The sequence below is a fragment of the Lontra canadensis genome, unplaced genomic scaffold (genome assembly GCF_010015895.1).
Source record: "Lontra canadensis isolate GAN:19392208 unplaced genomic scaffold, GSC_riverotter_1.0 scaffold23, whole genome shotgun sequence".
Lineage (NCBI taxonomy): Eukaryota > Metazoa > Chordata > Mammalia > Carnivora > Mustelidae > Lontra > Lontra canadensis.
Window position 1 is genome coordinate 14,210,130 of NW_022631017.1, and position 13,200 is coordinate 14,223,329.

The 13,200-nt window shown below is 35.5% G+C and overlaps 1 protein-coding gene across 10 annotated transcripts in view; it reads right to left on the reverse strand.

Annotated features, from left to right (window-relative positions):
* Positions 1–10,532: 10,532 nt before the first annotated feature.
* The window catches only part of FAM184A (family with sequence similarity 184 member A), a 118,242-nt gene continuing 115,574 nt past the window's right edge, over positions 10,533–13,200 (reverse strand). For 6 of the 10 annotated variants that reach the window (XM_032862413.1, XM_032862418.1, XM_032862414.1 and 3 more), the window contains 2 exons: positions 12,326–12,528; positions 10,533–10,783 (listed from right to left, as the gene is read on the reverse strand). In XM_032862413.1, coding sequence (XP_032718304.1) covers positions 10,702–10,783; positions 12,326–12,528 — 285 coding nt within the window. In that variant the 3' untranslated portion in view covers positions 10,533–10,701. Of the gene's footprint in view, positions 10,784–11,042; positions 11,477–12,325; positions 12,529–13,200 lie in introns of those variants that run through there. The other 4 variants (XR_004383238.1, XM_032862415.1, XM_032862412.1 and 1 more) reach the window with 4 other exon arrangements.

Here is a 13,200-nt window from a genome sequence, read left to right on the forward strand (position 1 = left end):
GAGGAAAGATCACAACCAACACCAAAGAAATACAATTATAAGAACATATTACGAGCAACTATACACCAGCAAATTTGACAATCTGGAAGAAATGGATGAATTCCTAGAGATGTATAAACTACCACAACTGAACCAGGAAGAAATAGAAAACCTGAACAGACCCATAACCAGTAAGGAAATTGAAGCAGTAATCAAAAATCTCCCAACAAATGGGTAGATGGATATTTTACTAACATTTGTTCCTCTTATCCATGAATATGGACTATCTTTCCATTTGTTTGTGGTCCTCTCACTTTTTTAAAATAAAAGCCATTCAAATGGGTGTAAAGCAGTATCTCATTGTAACTTTGACTTGACTTTTCTAATGACTAATGATGTTGAGCATTTTTTCACATATTTATTCGCCATTTATATATATTCTCTGGAGAAACGTTTAAGTCCTTTGCCCATTTTTGAATTGGTTTTTATTGTTGTTTTTGAGTCTCAGTAGTTTATTTGTATGTTCTTTCTATTAATCCCTTACCACAAATATGCTTTGTGAATTTTTTTCCCATTTTGGGTGATTACCCTTTCACTTTGTTCATAATGTCTTTTGATGCACAAAGGCTTTGAATAATGGTGAAGTCCCATTTATCTATTTGTGCTTTTGTTACCTATGCTTTTGGGGTCATAGCCAAGAAATCATTGCCCAATCTAATGTCATGAAGATTTACCCTATGTTTTCCTCTAAGAGTTGTATAGTTTTAGCTCTTAAATTTGAGGTTTTGATCCACTTTGTGTTAGATTTTGTATATGGTGTAAGATAATGGTCCATCTTCATTTTTTTTTTCTTATTGATATCTGGTTTTCCCAGTGCTATTTGTTGAAAAAACTGTCCTTTTTCCACTAAATAATCTTGTCACCCTTGTCAAAAATCATTTGACTATATGTGTGAAAGTTTTTGGGCTATTTTATTTCAAACAGATTTTGACTACTAATAAAAGTAAAATTATATTGTTAATTAAATATGACCACATTCAGATTATATTCCAGGGATTACCAGAGGTGGTTGATAGGTACTAATCTTCCAAACCAAAATTAATATGATATAATCCATTTTCACAGTGGTATCATATAATAGGGAATGTTAGAAACTTTGTGATAACATGAAAGAAGTTTTGTGTATCATTATTTCAAAGAATAGGTCTGTGGCAAAATTGCTATTCATTTTGTTTTGTTAGATAAAATAAGTTTCCCACTTCATATACAAAAATAATACTTAAGATACTTCTATAGATAATTTTTAGTTGGATTTAGTTGGATCTCAAATTTTTATATGCTTTTATCATTAATATATTCTTAAAATCTGAATACTTAACTCAGAAACGTTTTTGTGATATATTTCCAAATTTCCATTTGTATTGTTTTTCTTACAAAATTTTCCATATGGTTTCTGCGGACATGAATAAAGTCTTTCCAAACATGTTATGTTATAAATTTTTCTTTCTCCATCCCCTAATCCTATATCTTCTTCTTGATTCTCCCCTTAGGGCCTCTTCATTCCAGATTTAAAGTTAAAATGTTGGGGAAAAGCTAAGAGCTAGAAACTTACTGTTTGATGATGAAAAGTCTTAAGTAAATATGTGAAGATATGGTGTTAGGAAGAAAAACAAGAGTTTTTTTTTTTAAGATTTTATTTATTTATTTGACAGACAGAGATCACAAGTAGACAGAGAGGCAGGCAGAGAGAGAGAGAGGGAAGCAGGCTCCCTGCTGAGCAGAGAGCCCGATGCAGGACTAGATCCCAGGATCCTGAGATCATGACCTGAGCCGAAGGCAGAGGCCCAACCCACTGAGCCACCCAGGTGCCCCGAAAAACAAGAGTTTTAATCATACCTACATACAGACTAGTTATGGAGGAGGTGACTTAATGAGATAAAAACTAAATATCTCAACCTCTATGTACAAATCCATTTGACATCTTCCAAAGTAAGAGTGATATTGTGACTTATAATAAGAAATACATATTGAGGGGTGTCTGAGTGGCTCAGTGGGTTAAGCGTCTGCCTTCTGCTCTGGTCATGATCGCAGGGTCCTGGGATCAAGCCCCACATCGGGCTCCCTGTTCACCGGGGAGCTTGCTTCTCCCTCTCCCTCAGGCTGCCACTTCCCCTGCTTGTGCTCTCTCTTGTCAAATGAATACATAAAATCTTTTTTAAAAAAGAAGAAGAAATACATATTGATCTTTGCCCCAATTCTGACACAGAATTTCCTACAACCATTGGAATTTCCTAAGTGAGGAGAATGCTCAAGGTGTCTTTTGTTATGTGATTCAGCTGATTTTTGGACCTCACCTAAGGATTTGTGCTCTGAAAGGGAGGCCAACCTTGTGATAAGAGGGTTGGAACTCCTGGGCCTCCAGGGAGAGAAGAGATGCTTAGAGATTGGGGTCAAGCACTAATGGCCAATAAATTTAATCAGTCATGCCTGTGTAATGATGCCTCAATAAAAACATAAAAGGATGAGATTCAGAGAGCTTTTGGGTTGGGGAACTAGAACACTCCATGTGCCACTGTGCCAGGCCCCCAACTCCAAAAGGATAGAAGCTCCTTTGTTTGGGATCTTGCCCTTTGTATGTTTTCATCATGTTCATCTGTAACCTTTAATATCCTTTGTAATAAATCAGCAAGCCAATGTGTAAACAGGTTTCCTGAGTTTTGTGGGTGGCTCTAGCAAATTAATTGAACCCAAGGAGGGGATTGTGGAAATCTCTGATTTATAGCCAGCTGGCCAAAAGCACAGGTAACAACCTAGGCTTGGGATTGGGGTGTAAAGTAGAGAGCAGTCTGGTAGAGTAAGCATTTAACCTGTGGGATCAGATGCCATCTCCAGGTAGTGTCAGAATTGAGTTGAATTGTAGGACACACAGCTGGTGTTGGAGAATTGCTAGGATATGTGGGACAACCTCGCCTCCACCCTTGACACACATTGGAAATTGGTGATCAGTACCATTAGTAAGTTAATTAAGTGGTAGTATACGTCCACTGTGGTTTTACTTTTAAAATCCTAGCATAAATATAATTATGTTAAAGATGATAAATAGCATTTTTATCATTGTTATCATGCCTCTGCAAATACTCACTCATCTGATCTCCCTCATTTGTCATATTTACCTAACAAAATCCTAAACCCGGTGAAGTATAACTACCCATTGATATAAACCTGCATTCAAGTAGCTGAAAATGGGCAAAGAGCACCATCAGGCTGATGGGTTTCAATGTAAATATATAGCTTCCAGTCTCAGTCACTGCCTGACAATCCTTTTATTCTTCTCCAGTAACTTTTCTCTTCTACTTTCCAGGACAACTATTTACTCACCTAGAGTAATTTATATCTATCCCAAATTATCTCCTTTTATCTTTGTAGGAAGGTAGGGTAGAAGGTATCATTTTATTACACAGACCTGGAGACTGAGTCACAAGAGGTTAAGATTTTGTTGGTGGCAGAGCCTGGTCGAGGGAGCCTCAGAGGAAGTGAGCTTCCTATCACTGGAGTATCTAAGTTGTCAGGGATGTTCTAGGGGAGATTAAAGCATTCTATGGAGTTTAGAAGAGATTTTTTTTTTTTTTTAAGATTTTATTATCCATTTGAGAGAGAACACATGAGTTGAGGGGAGAGGCAGAGGGAGAGGGACAAACAAGCTTCCTGCTGATCAGGGAGCTGGAGGATGTGGGGCTTGATCTCAGGATCTTGGGATCATGATCTGAGCCAAAGCTGACACTTAACCAACTGAGCCACTCAGGCACCCCTAGAAGAGATGGCTTTGAAGGATTTTTCTAACACTAAGATTCTAGGATTCCATGTTGCTTTTTCTATCAAAATAAATGTTTTTGCTGAAACTATTTTTCTCCAGTTACAGTGTTAACCATTTATATATGACTCTCTTGACCATTTGTGTATATGTGTGTGTGTGTGTGAGTGTGTGTGTGTGTGTGTGTGTGTGTGTGTGTGAGAGAGAGAGAGAGAGAGAGAGAGGTGGGGGGAGAGAAAAGCAGAAAAGCTTTAGTCTCATCCTAGGGTCCTATCACCCCAGAGGCCTCAGTTGGCAGAGCATCATGGTGGCATAGATAAAGCCTTGAAGTATAGGATCAGCAAGAACATTCTGACTGCAGGTATCTTAGGCAATTCAGTTCAGGTTTCCTAAAGCTGCAGTCTTCTTTATTTTTTATTTTTATTATTATCCATGGAAAGTATTTATTTCTTTTTTTATTGATGTATATTTGACACACAGTGTTACATTAGTTTCAGGAAAACAACATTCAATAAGTCTGTATGTTGGGGCGCCTGGGTGGCTCAGTGGGTTAAAGCCTCTGCCTTCGGCTCAGGTCATGATCTCAGGGTCCTGGGATCGAGCCCCGCATTGGGCTCTCTGCTCAGCAGGGAGCCTGCTTCCTCTTCTCTGTCTCTGCCTGCCTCTCTGCATACTTGTGATCTCTGTCTGTCAAATAAATAAATAAAATCTTAAAAAAAAAAGTCTGTATGTTATAGTTTGCTCACCACAAGTGTAGCTGCCATCTGTCATACAACACTATTACAATATTGACTACATTCCCTGAACTGTACTTTTCATCTCCATGACTTACTCATTCTACAACCAGAAAACAGTGCCCCCTCCCCTTCACCATTTTGCCTACCCCCCCACCCACATTTCCCCTCTTGCACCCATCAGTTCTCTGTACTTATGGGTCTGTTTCTGCCTTATGTTTATTTTGTTAGATTCCACATATAAGTGAAATCATATGATGTCTGTCTGACTTATTTCACTTCGCATAATACCTTCTAGGTTCCATCCATGTTGTCATAAATGGCAAGATCTTGTTCTTTTTTGTGGCTGAATAATATTCCTTTATATATAATGTGTGTCTGTGTGTATGTGTGTATCACATCTTCTTTATCTATTCATCTATCCATGGACACTTGGATTGCTTTCATATCTTAGCCATTGTAAATAATGCTGCATTAAACTTGGAGTGCATGTATCTTTTTGAATTAGTGTTTTTGTTTTCTTTGGATAAATACCCAGTAGTGGAATTACTGGATTACATGGTAGTTTTGTTATTTTTTTTGAAGATGCTTCATATGTTTACATTCATATTTCCACCAGCAGTGCACAAAAGGTCCTTTGTCCTCTCCATACCCTCACCAACACTGGTTGTTTCTTGTCTTTTTTTTTTTTTTTAATTTATTTGACAGATCACAAGCAAGCAGAGAGAGAGAGGAGGAGGAGGCAGGCTCTCTGCTGAGCAGAGAGCCCGATGCAGGACTCGATCCCAGGACCCTGAGATCACGACCTGAGCCGAAGGCAGAGGCTTTAACCACTGAGCCACCCAGGCGCCCCAGTTTCTTGTCTTTTTGATACTAGCCATTCTAACATGTGTGAGGTAATATCTCCTTGTGGTTTAAATTTCCATTTCCCTGATGATTCATAAAGTTAAGCATCTTTTCATGTATCTGTTAACGATCTGTATGTCTTCTTTGAGAAAATGTCTATTTAGATTCTCTGTGGGGTTTTTGGTGTTGAGTTGTACAAGTTCTTTATATATTTTGAATGTTAAACCTATATTGAATAGGTCATTTGTAAATATCTTCTCCCAATCAGGAGACTGCCTTTTGGTTTCGTTGTTTCCTTTGCTGTGCAAAAGCTTGTTTAATCCCATAGTTTATTTTTCCTTTTGCTCCCTGCCTGAGGAGACCTATCTAGAAAAATATTTCTAAGGCCAGTGTCAAAGAAATTACTACCGATGTTTTCTTCTAGGAATTTTATGGCTTCAGGTCTTACATTTAAGTCTTAAATGCATTTTGAGTTTATTTTTGTATACGGTGTAAGAAAGTGGTCCAGTTTCATTCTTTTGTATGTATGTAGTTGTCCAATTTTCCCAGCACCATTTATTGAAGAACCTGTCTTTTCCCCATTGTATGTTTTTCCTTTGTCATAGATTAATTGACCATAGAGCACGGATTTATTTCTGAACTCTCTATTCTTTTCCACTGATCTGTATCTGTTTTTGCGTTAGTATTGTACTGTTTTGATTACTACAGCTTTGATTATTACAGCTTTGTAGTGTATCTTGAAATGTGGGATTGTGATACCTCTACCTTTCTTGTTCTTTTTCAAGATTGCTTTGCCTATTTGGGGTCTTATGTGATTCCATACAAATTTTAATATTTTATGTTATAGGTCTATGAAAAATGCTGTTGCTATTTTGATAGGGCTTGTGTTAAATCTGTAATTGCTTTTGGTAGTATGGATATTTAAACAATATTCTTCTAATTCATGATCATGGAATATCTTTCCATTTATTTGTGTTGTCTTCAATTTCTTTCATCAGTATTTTACAGAGTTGTTCCACCTATTTGTTTATGTTTATTTAGTTTTTTTTGTTTTTGTTTTGTTTTTAAGATTTTAAGTAATCACTATACCCAATGTGGGGCTCAAACCTACAACCTTGAGATCAAAAGTCACATGCTCTACCAACGGAACCAGCCAGGCTGGTGATAAAGCCCCTATTTTATTCTTTATGTTGCTACTGTAAATGGGATTTTAAAAAATTCTGTTTCTGCTATTTATAAGGGTATAGAAACATAACAGACTTCTTTGTATTTTCTATCCTGCAAATTTGTTGAATTCAATTATTCTAACTTTTTTGGGGGGTCTTTAGAATTTTCTATATATAGCATATGTCATGTGCAAAGAGTGAATTTTATCAATTTGTATGCCTTTTATTACTTTGATTGTTGTGGCTATGACTTCCAAGAGTTTATCAATGTGGCAAAAGTGGACATCCTTGTCCACTGAAGAATATGATGTTAGCCGTGGGTTTTTCATATGTGGTATTTATTCATTTGAGGTATGTTCCCCTCTAAACCTTCTTTGTTGAGGGATTGTCATGAATGGATGTTGTAATTTGTCATATGCTTTCCCTTCATCTATTGAGATGATAGAAACTTTATCCTTTGCATTATTAATGCAGTGTATCACATTGATTAATTTGCTAATGTTGAACTACTTTTGCATTCCTGGAATAAATCCTACTTAATCATGGTATATGATTTTTTTTTTTTTTTTTACAAATGTATTGTTGAATTTGGTTTGCTCAAATTTTGTTGAGGATTTTTACATCTATGTTCATCAGGGATATTGGCCTGTAGTTTTTTTTTTTTTTTCAGTGTCTTTGTCTAGTTTTGGTATCAGGGTAATGCTGGCCTTGTACAATGTATTTGGAAGCTTTTCTTTCTAGTTTTTTTGTAGTAGTTTGAGAAGAATGGGTGTTAACTGTGCTTTTAAATGTGTGGTAGAATTCACCTGTGAAGCTGTCTGATCTTGGACTTCTGCTGGGAATTTTTTGGTTACTGAGTCAATTTTGTTAGTAGTAATTGGTCTGTTCAGATTTATTATTTATTCCTGGCTCAGTTTAGAAACATTATATGTTTCTAGGAATACATTTCTTCCAGATTGTCTAATTTGTTGCCATAGAATTTTTTTACATTATTTGCTTACAATTCTTTGTATTTCTGTAGTGCCAGTTCTTCTTTTCTTTTTTCCTTATTGGATTTATTTGGGTTCTCTTTTTTTCTTGAAGAATCTGGCTGAAGGTTTACCATTTTTTTTTTTTTCAAAGAACTAGTTTTTGGTTTCATTGATCTTTTCTGTTGTGGGTATGTGAGAGTATGTGTATCTATTTCATTTATTTGTGTATGGTTTTCTTTCTTTCTACTAACCTTGGGCTTTTTTCTTCTTCTTTTTTTAGTTTCTTTAGGTATAAGTTTAGATTGTTTGAATTATTTTTTTCATTTAAGCCTGTATGGGTCTAAATTTCCCTCTTAGAACTGCTTTTGTCTGCATCCCAAAGATTTTGGACAATTTTATCTTGTCTCTATGTATTTTTTTAATTTCCTCTTTGGGTTTCTTTGCTGATCTATTGGTTGTTCAGTAACATGTTATTTAACATTCATGTGTTTGTGGGTTTTTGCTTTCTTGTGATTGATTCCTAGTTCCATACTGTTGTGGCCAGAAAAGGTACATCATATGATTTTAATCTTAAAATTTATGTGATTTATGGCCTAACATGTGGTCTATCCTGAGAATGTTCCATACACACTTGAAAAGAATGTGTATTCTGATATTTTTGGATGTAATATTCTGTATGTATCTGTTAAGTCCATCTTGTTTAATGTGTCATTCAAAGGCATGGTTTCCTTATTGATTTTCTGCCTGATCTCTGTATTCACTGATATAAGTGGGGTGTTAAATTCCTCTCTAATTGATTGTGTTACTGTCAGTTTCTCCCTTTATGTCTGTTAATATTTGCTTTATGATTTAAAGGCTCCAACATTGGGTGCATAGTTATTTATAGTTATTCTATGTTTCGTTGGAGTATTGTTAGGGAATATCCTTTTTTATCTCCTGTTACAGTCTTTGTTTTAAAGTCTATTGCCTGATATATGTATTGCTACTCTGGTCTGTTTTATGTTTCTTCCACTTGCATGGAATATCTTTTTTCCATCCTTTCATTTTCAATGTCTATATGTGTCTTTAGGTCTAAAGTGAGTCTCTTATAGGCAGCATATAAGTAGGTCTTTTTTTTTTTTTCAGCCAGTATGGTGATTTAAAAATTTTAAATCTAATCATGCTATTACTTGCTCAAAATTCTTCAGGATCAAGCTGAATTCCTTACTAAGCATCTCAGGCCCTTTGTAGAATAATGGAGCATAGGTTTTAACCTTTACTACTTGTACATTTGTACTCTTCATTTGAGTTGTTAATCTGTTAGAAATATTAAATTCTAATAAAAGACTAGGTGCTCTAGGAATTGTTGCTGTCTTAGGCCATATTCTCTTGCCTACACATTGATCCCATAGGATTGCCCTTAATTCTCTGGATGTAGCTCACCTCTTCTATCTTGATACTTGTTCCAGTTTGTGGCTCAAACAGCTCTGTCCCTCGTCTGGTTAATTCCTACCCATACTTCAAAATTATAATTGGGTACCATTTCCATGTCAAGCTTTCCCTGACACCACCTAGGTAGAATTAATCACTTCCTTCTCTCTTTTCTTGCTGTACACTTCATAAATCTTGTGTCCCTTCTGATATTGCTCTGATATTGAAAAAGTTTGGTCCTTGGCTATTTCAGCAAGTATGTGGTTAGCTATTGAGGACAGGTGTTCATCATCTCTGTATGTCTGTGTCAAGTCATTCACCTGCATGAGTACTAATCATCAAATCCTTGGTAAATAATCTCCAAATTATTAGGTAAAATAAAAATCAGGGATGAGAATATGTGCTAATAACTAGATTTGTTTTCTGAAATAAGAATTAACCACTTAGAAAATTCAGTTTTGGGGCGCCTGGGTGGCTCAGTGGGTTAAGCCTCTGCCTTCGGCTCAGGTCCTGATCTCAGGGTCCTGGGATGGAGCCCCACATCAGGCTGTCTGCTTTGCAGGGAGCCTGCTTCCCCCTCCCCCTCTGCCTGCTCTCTGCCTACTTGTGATCTCTCTCTCTCTCTCTCTCTCCGTCAAATAAAATTAAAAATCTTAAAAAAGAAAGAAAATTCAGTCTCAGTTGAAGAAAAAATTCACAGCAAGTATTTTATATACTTTTTTTTCCCCAGCATAACTTAAAAGAATATGCCGACTGTGCAAACTCATATACAATGGTTTTTCTAATGCCCCTCAGCATAGTGACACATAATAACCACTAAAAAACCTGGTCTTTATTGTTACAATTATTCATAGATCAGGTGTTTGTATTCATCTTGTTCACCCAAATTCTTCTAAAATCTACACTGCATGGTCAACTAAATTTGGCACTAGCTGTTTAATAGTAGTTGATATATCAATAACAAACTTTTTTTCTAATTTTAATTTAGATTTAATTAACATATAGTGTATTAGTTCCAGGGGCAGAGTTTAGTGATTCATCAGTTGCATATAATACCCTGTGCTCATTACATCAAATGCCCTCCTTAAAACCCATCACCCACTAACTTTTAAGACAAATTAAGACAGACCTGTCTCTTTACCAAATAACTTTTGGCCATAAATCATATTAATCATAGATACTAACTATATTAGAAGTCCTAGACCCTCAGCTATCAGAATAACAAAATACACTATAAATAAGTCAACAGTATTTTTATAGCTGAAAGTTTATAATTTCCACAAGTGTTTTCATTATAGACTTATAAATTTAGAGGACAGAGCTTATAGTTATAGTTATACATGATAATGGAACAAATTAGAATATTTATCCTGTATTTATCCTGATTTTGTTATGATTACAAAAGTCAAATAATATTTTATTATGCAGTAAAACTTTTTTAGAAAACACCTTTTTAGTAAGTCTTATCTAGAATTTAAAAATATTTAAAAAGTCTAACAAGCTTACTAGAAAAAAATGAAAAGCACTGTTTGTTCTAACAAAATTTATTATGCAGTAATTACAAAGGTTAAAGACTCTTCCATCTCAAAAATAACTTATAATTACACACATAGTAGACTGATTCCAATAAATATCACAGGAAATAGTGTATTTTCAAATTGGAAAGACAAATACTTCTCATTCACAGTGTTTGACATAGGAAAGCCTGTACACGTAATGGTCTGTATAAGGTCATGCTCTTAGTAACTGTCCATACAGAGCTAGCTGTTGCCAACACAATTCTTTCAGAATGTGAAGTACCGGGCAAACCACTCCTGGCGCTGGGGATCTGGAGAAGCCACCGGGGAAGCTTCACTCTGAGGAGGACTGAATTCATAAAAAAAGAGAGACATGTAACCCAGCATTAAGCTGTTTTGCAAAACGAAAGAAAAAGCACAAAAAACATCAGCGTAGATGACCACAATTGGTTCCCTGTGTTAGATGTGTTCTGTAGATCCCTCTACACTAGATCGGTTTCTCCACTCCATGAGAGCATGAGAGTGCATCAGCAGCTCAGATGAAGTCAGTTAAGGAGGAGCCACATCAAAACAATTACAAAAAATTACAAAAAGACAAAAATCAGCTGAGAAAAACTTTGAATAAAAAATTTCAGGAGGAACTATCAGAAATAAGAACAAGGTAACATTCCTCTTTTTCAGCACCTTTTTATTTAATTAAAATTTCAGAATCTGACACAAGCATTTGATTTTTTACAGATGTGTCCTCAAATGTAACTAACTAAGCCATGGCATAGTATTTTTACTACATGTATATTTATATTAAACTTTCATAATGCCATAAACAGTCTAGGGCGAAAGGAGGACCTTAAGAAGCCCATTTCCCCTCCATCTCCAAATTATATCATTTATACTTAATTCTAACTAAAGATTCTTTGGGCTAGTTGAGAAAATAAAAGAATCCCTACCGTCTTTGGGGGAAATTACAAGGCACGCAACAATGTGTAATGGAAACTCCAGTGGTCAAGTTCCTTGAGCTCATGCACATGCATCTTACTGATACCTGAACATACCCATGCACAAGGGAAAATAAGCAACACAAAATATTTAGCAGGAGGCACATTCAAAAGTGTATGTGACTATTTTTATTGCTACTTTTTTCTATTTAAAATAGTCATTAACTATATCATCACTTACCCTAGAAAAAGATTGTGTCTACCTGTAAGATTATTACTAGTGACACTGCTGAGACTTAGTAGGAATAAATTAAAAAAATTTACAGCAGCACAGACTCAGTAACAGTAAGGCAAACCTAAAACAACAATACTTTGACATTATTTAATGGATTAACAATTGGGTTTCATTTAAATTCTCCTTGTTAATACATTTAATTAAGTCTGAGGTTAACTTCAAATTGGAATATCACTTGTAAAAATTTTTTTCTAAATTTATTTTTTGCTTATATCTATTGTTAAATTCCCAGAGCTTACATATTTTTTTATTTTGGCAGTAAACATATATTTTCGTAAATAAGCCTGGTGAACAAGAAAGTGAAAAAAATATATAAGAAAAACAAAAAAAAATTTTAAGTTCTGTAATAAAGATGGATTATTAGTGAAAAATTTGCTACAATATCAAAATGAAGCAGGTATCAATAAATATCAAAATTCTAAGCATACAAATTACATTAGCACCTCTTTCAACATATAGAAAAATCAACAAGAAATTAGAAAAAAGTCTTCAGAGCCAAAAAGGAGTTCTCTAGAGAAATGATAAATGAATTTTGAAAATCTTTCACAGTGATACTTCTTTTCCTAGGCTGGTCTTAAAGTAGCGAATTTCTGCAATGTAAGAAGGTAAATTTTTCAAGTTAAAAAAGAAAAGAAAAAATCACTGGTGAGACGGGGCTCACCTCAAAAATGTCTTGGGCTCTTTAGGTGGCACTGGCTGTGGAAGTGGTTTGCTGCTGTTGAACTCAATATCGTGGACTGGAGAATTAGGAATGGGATCCAGGCGGTTAGGATGTCCATTGCCCACTCCACCAGATTCCAGAGCACTTAGATTGGGAACACTCACAAACCTGTTTGTTGGTGACTTATCATTCTTCTTCTTTTGCTGCATTAAAAATAATACATGTGAGGATAGTCCCTGCATAAGGACAAATGAGAAAATAGGAATAGTAGAAGATATAATTTGGCATGGGTAGATTTTGGAAACTTTATGTTAAATTGGATGTTAAAATGAACCAGTGTTACCCAAAGTGTGGTCTGGGGATCCTTGGAGGTGTTCTTTATCTACATGGAATCCTTAGGACAGACATGCTGCTGGGCAAGAAAGAATGAGAAAGAAACACAGAATGGTGTTCATGGGGAGGGGAAGAGATGGAAAGACTGTCAAAGGGAAAAGACTACTTAGAGGAAAGGGGAAAGGAGCAGGTCTTGCAGATACCATGAGGTTAAACAGATTTAGGCTAAAATTAGGAGAAGAAGGTTATAAAGTTAAACAGTTTTAAAAGGGAGGTCGGTGAACTTTAGCCTTCTGTCAAAGGGAGGCACTCTTTGCCTGAAAAAAAAAAGGGGAATGGAAAAATGCTTGGCGAAGTAGTTTGAAACATAAACCACATTCCTATTTAAGACCTAAAGCTGACTCAAGAAACTGGTTTCAAATTTGCTGCACCATCTTTTTGAAGAGAGAAAATTAAATCTGCACAAATAGGTCTCTTTTCCCAATTGGTGGTATCAATAATTGGATCATAATCTTTTAAAAACACTTAAATGTTATAAAACA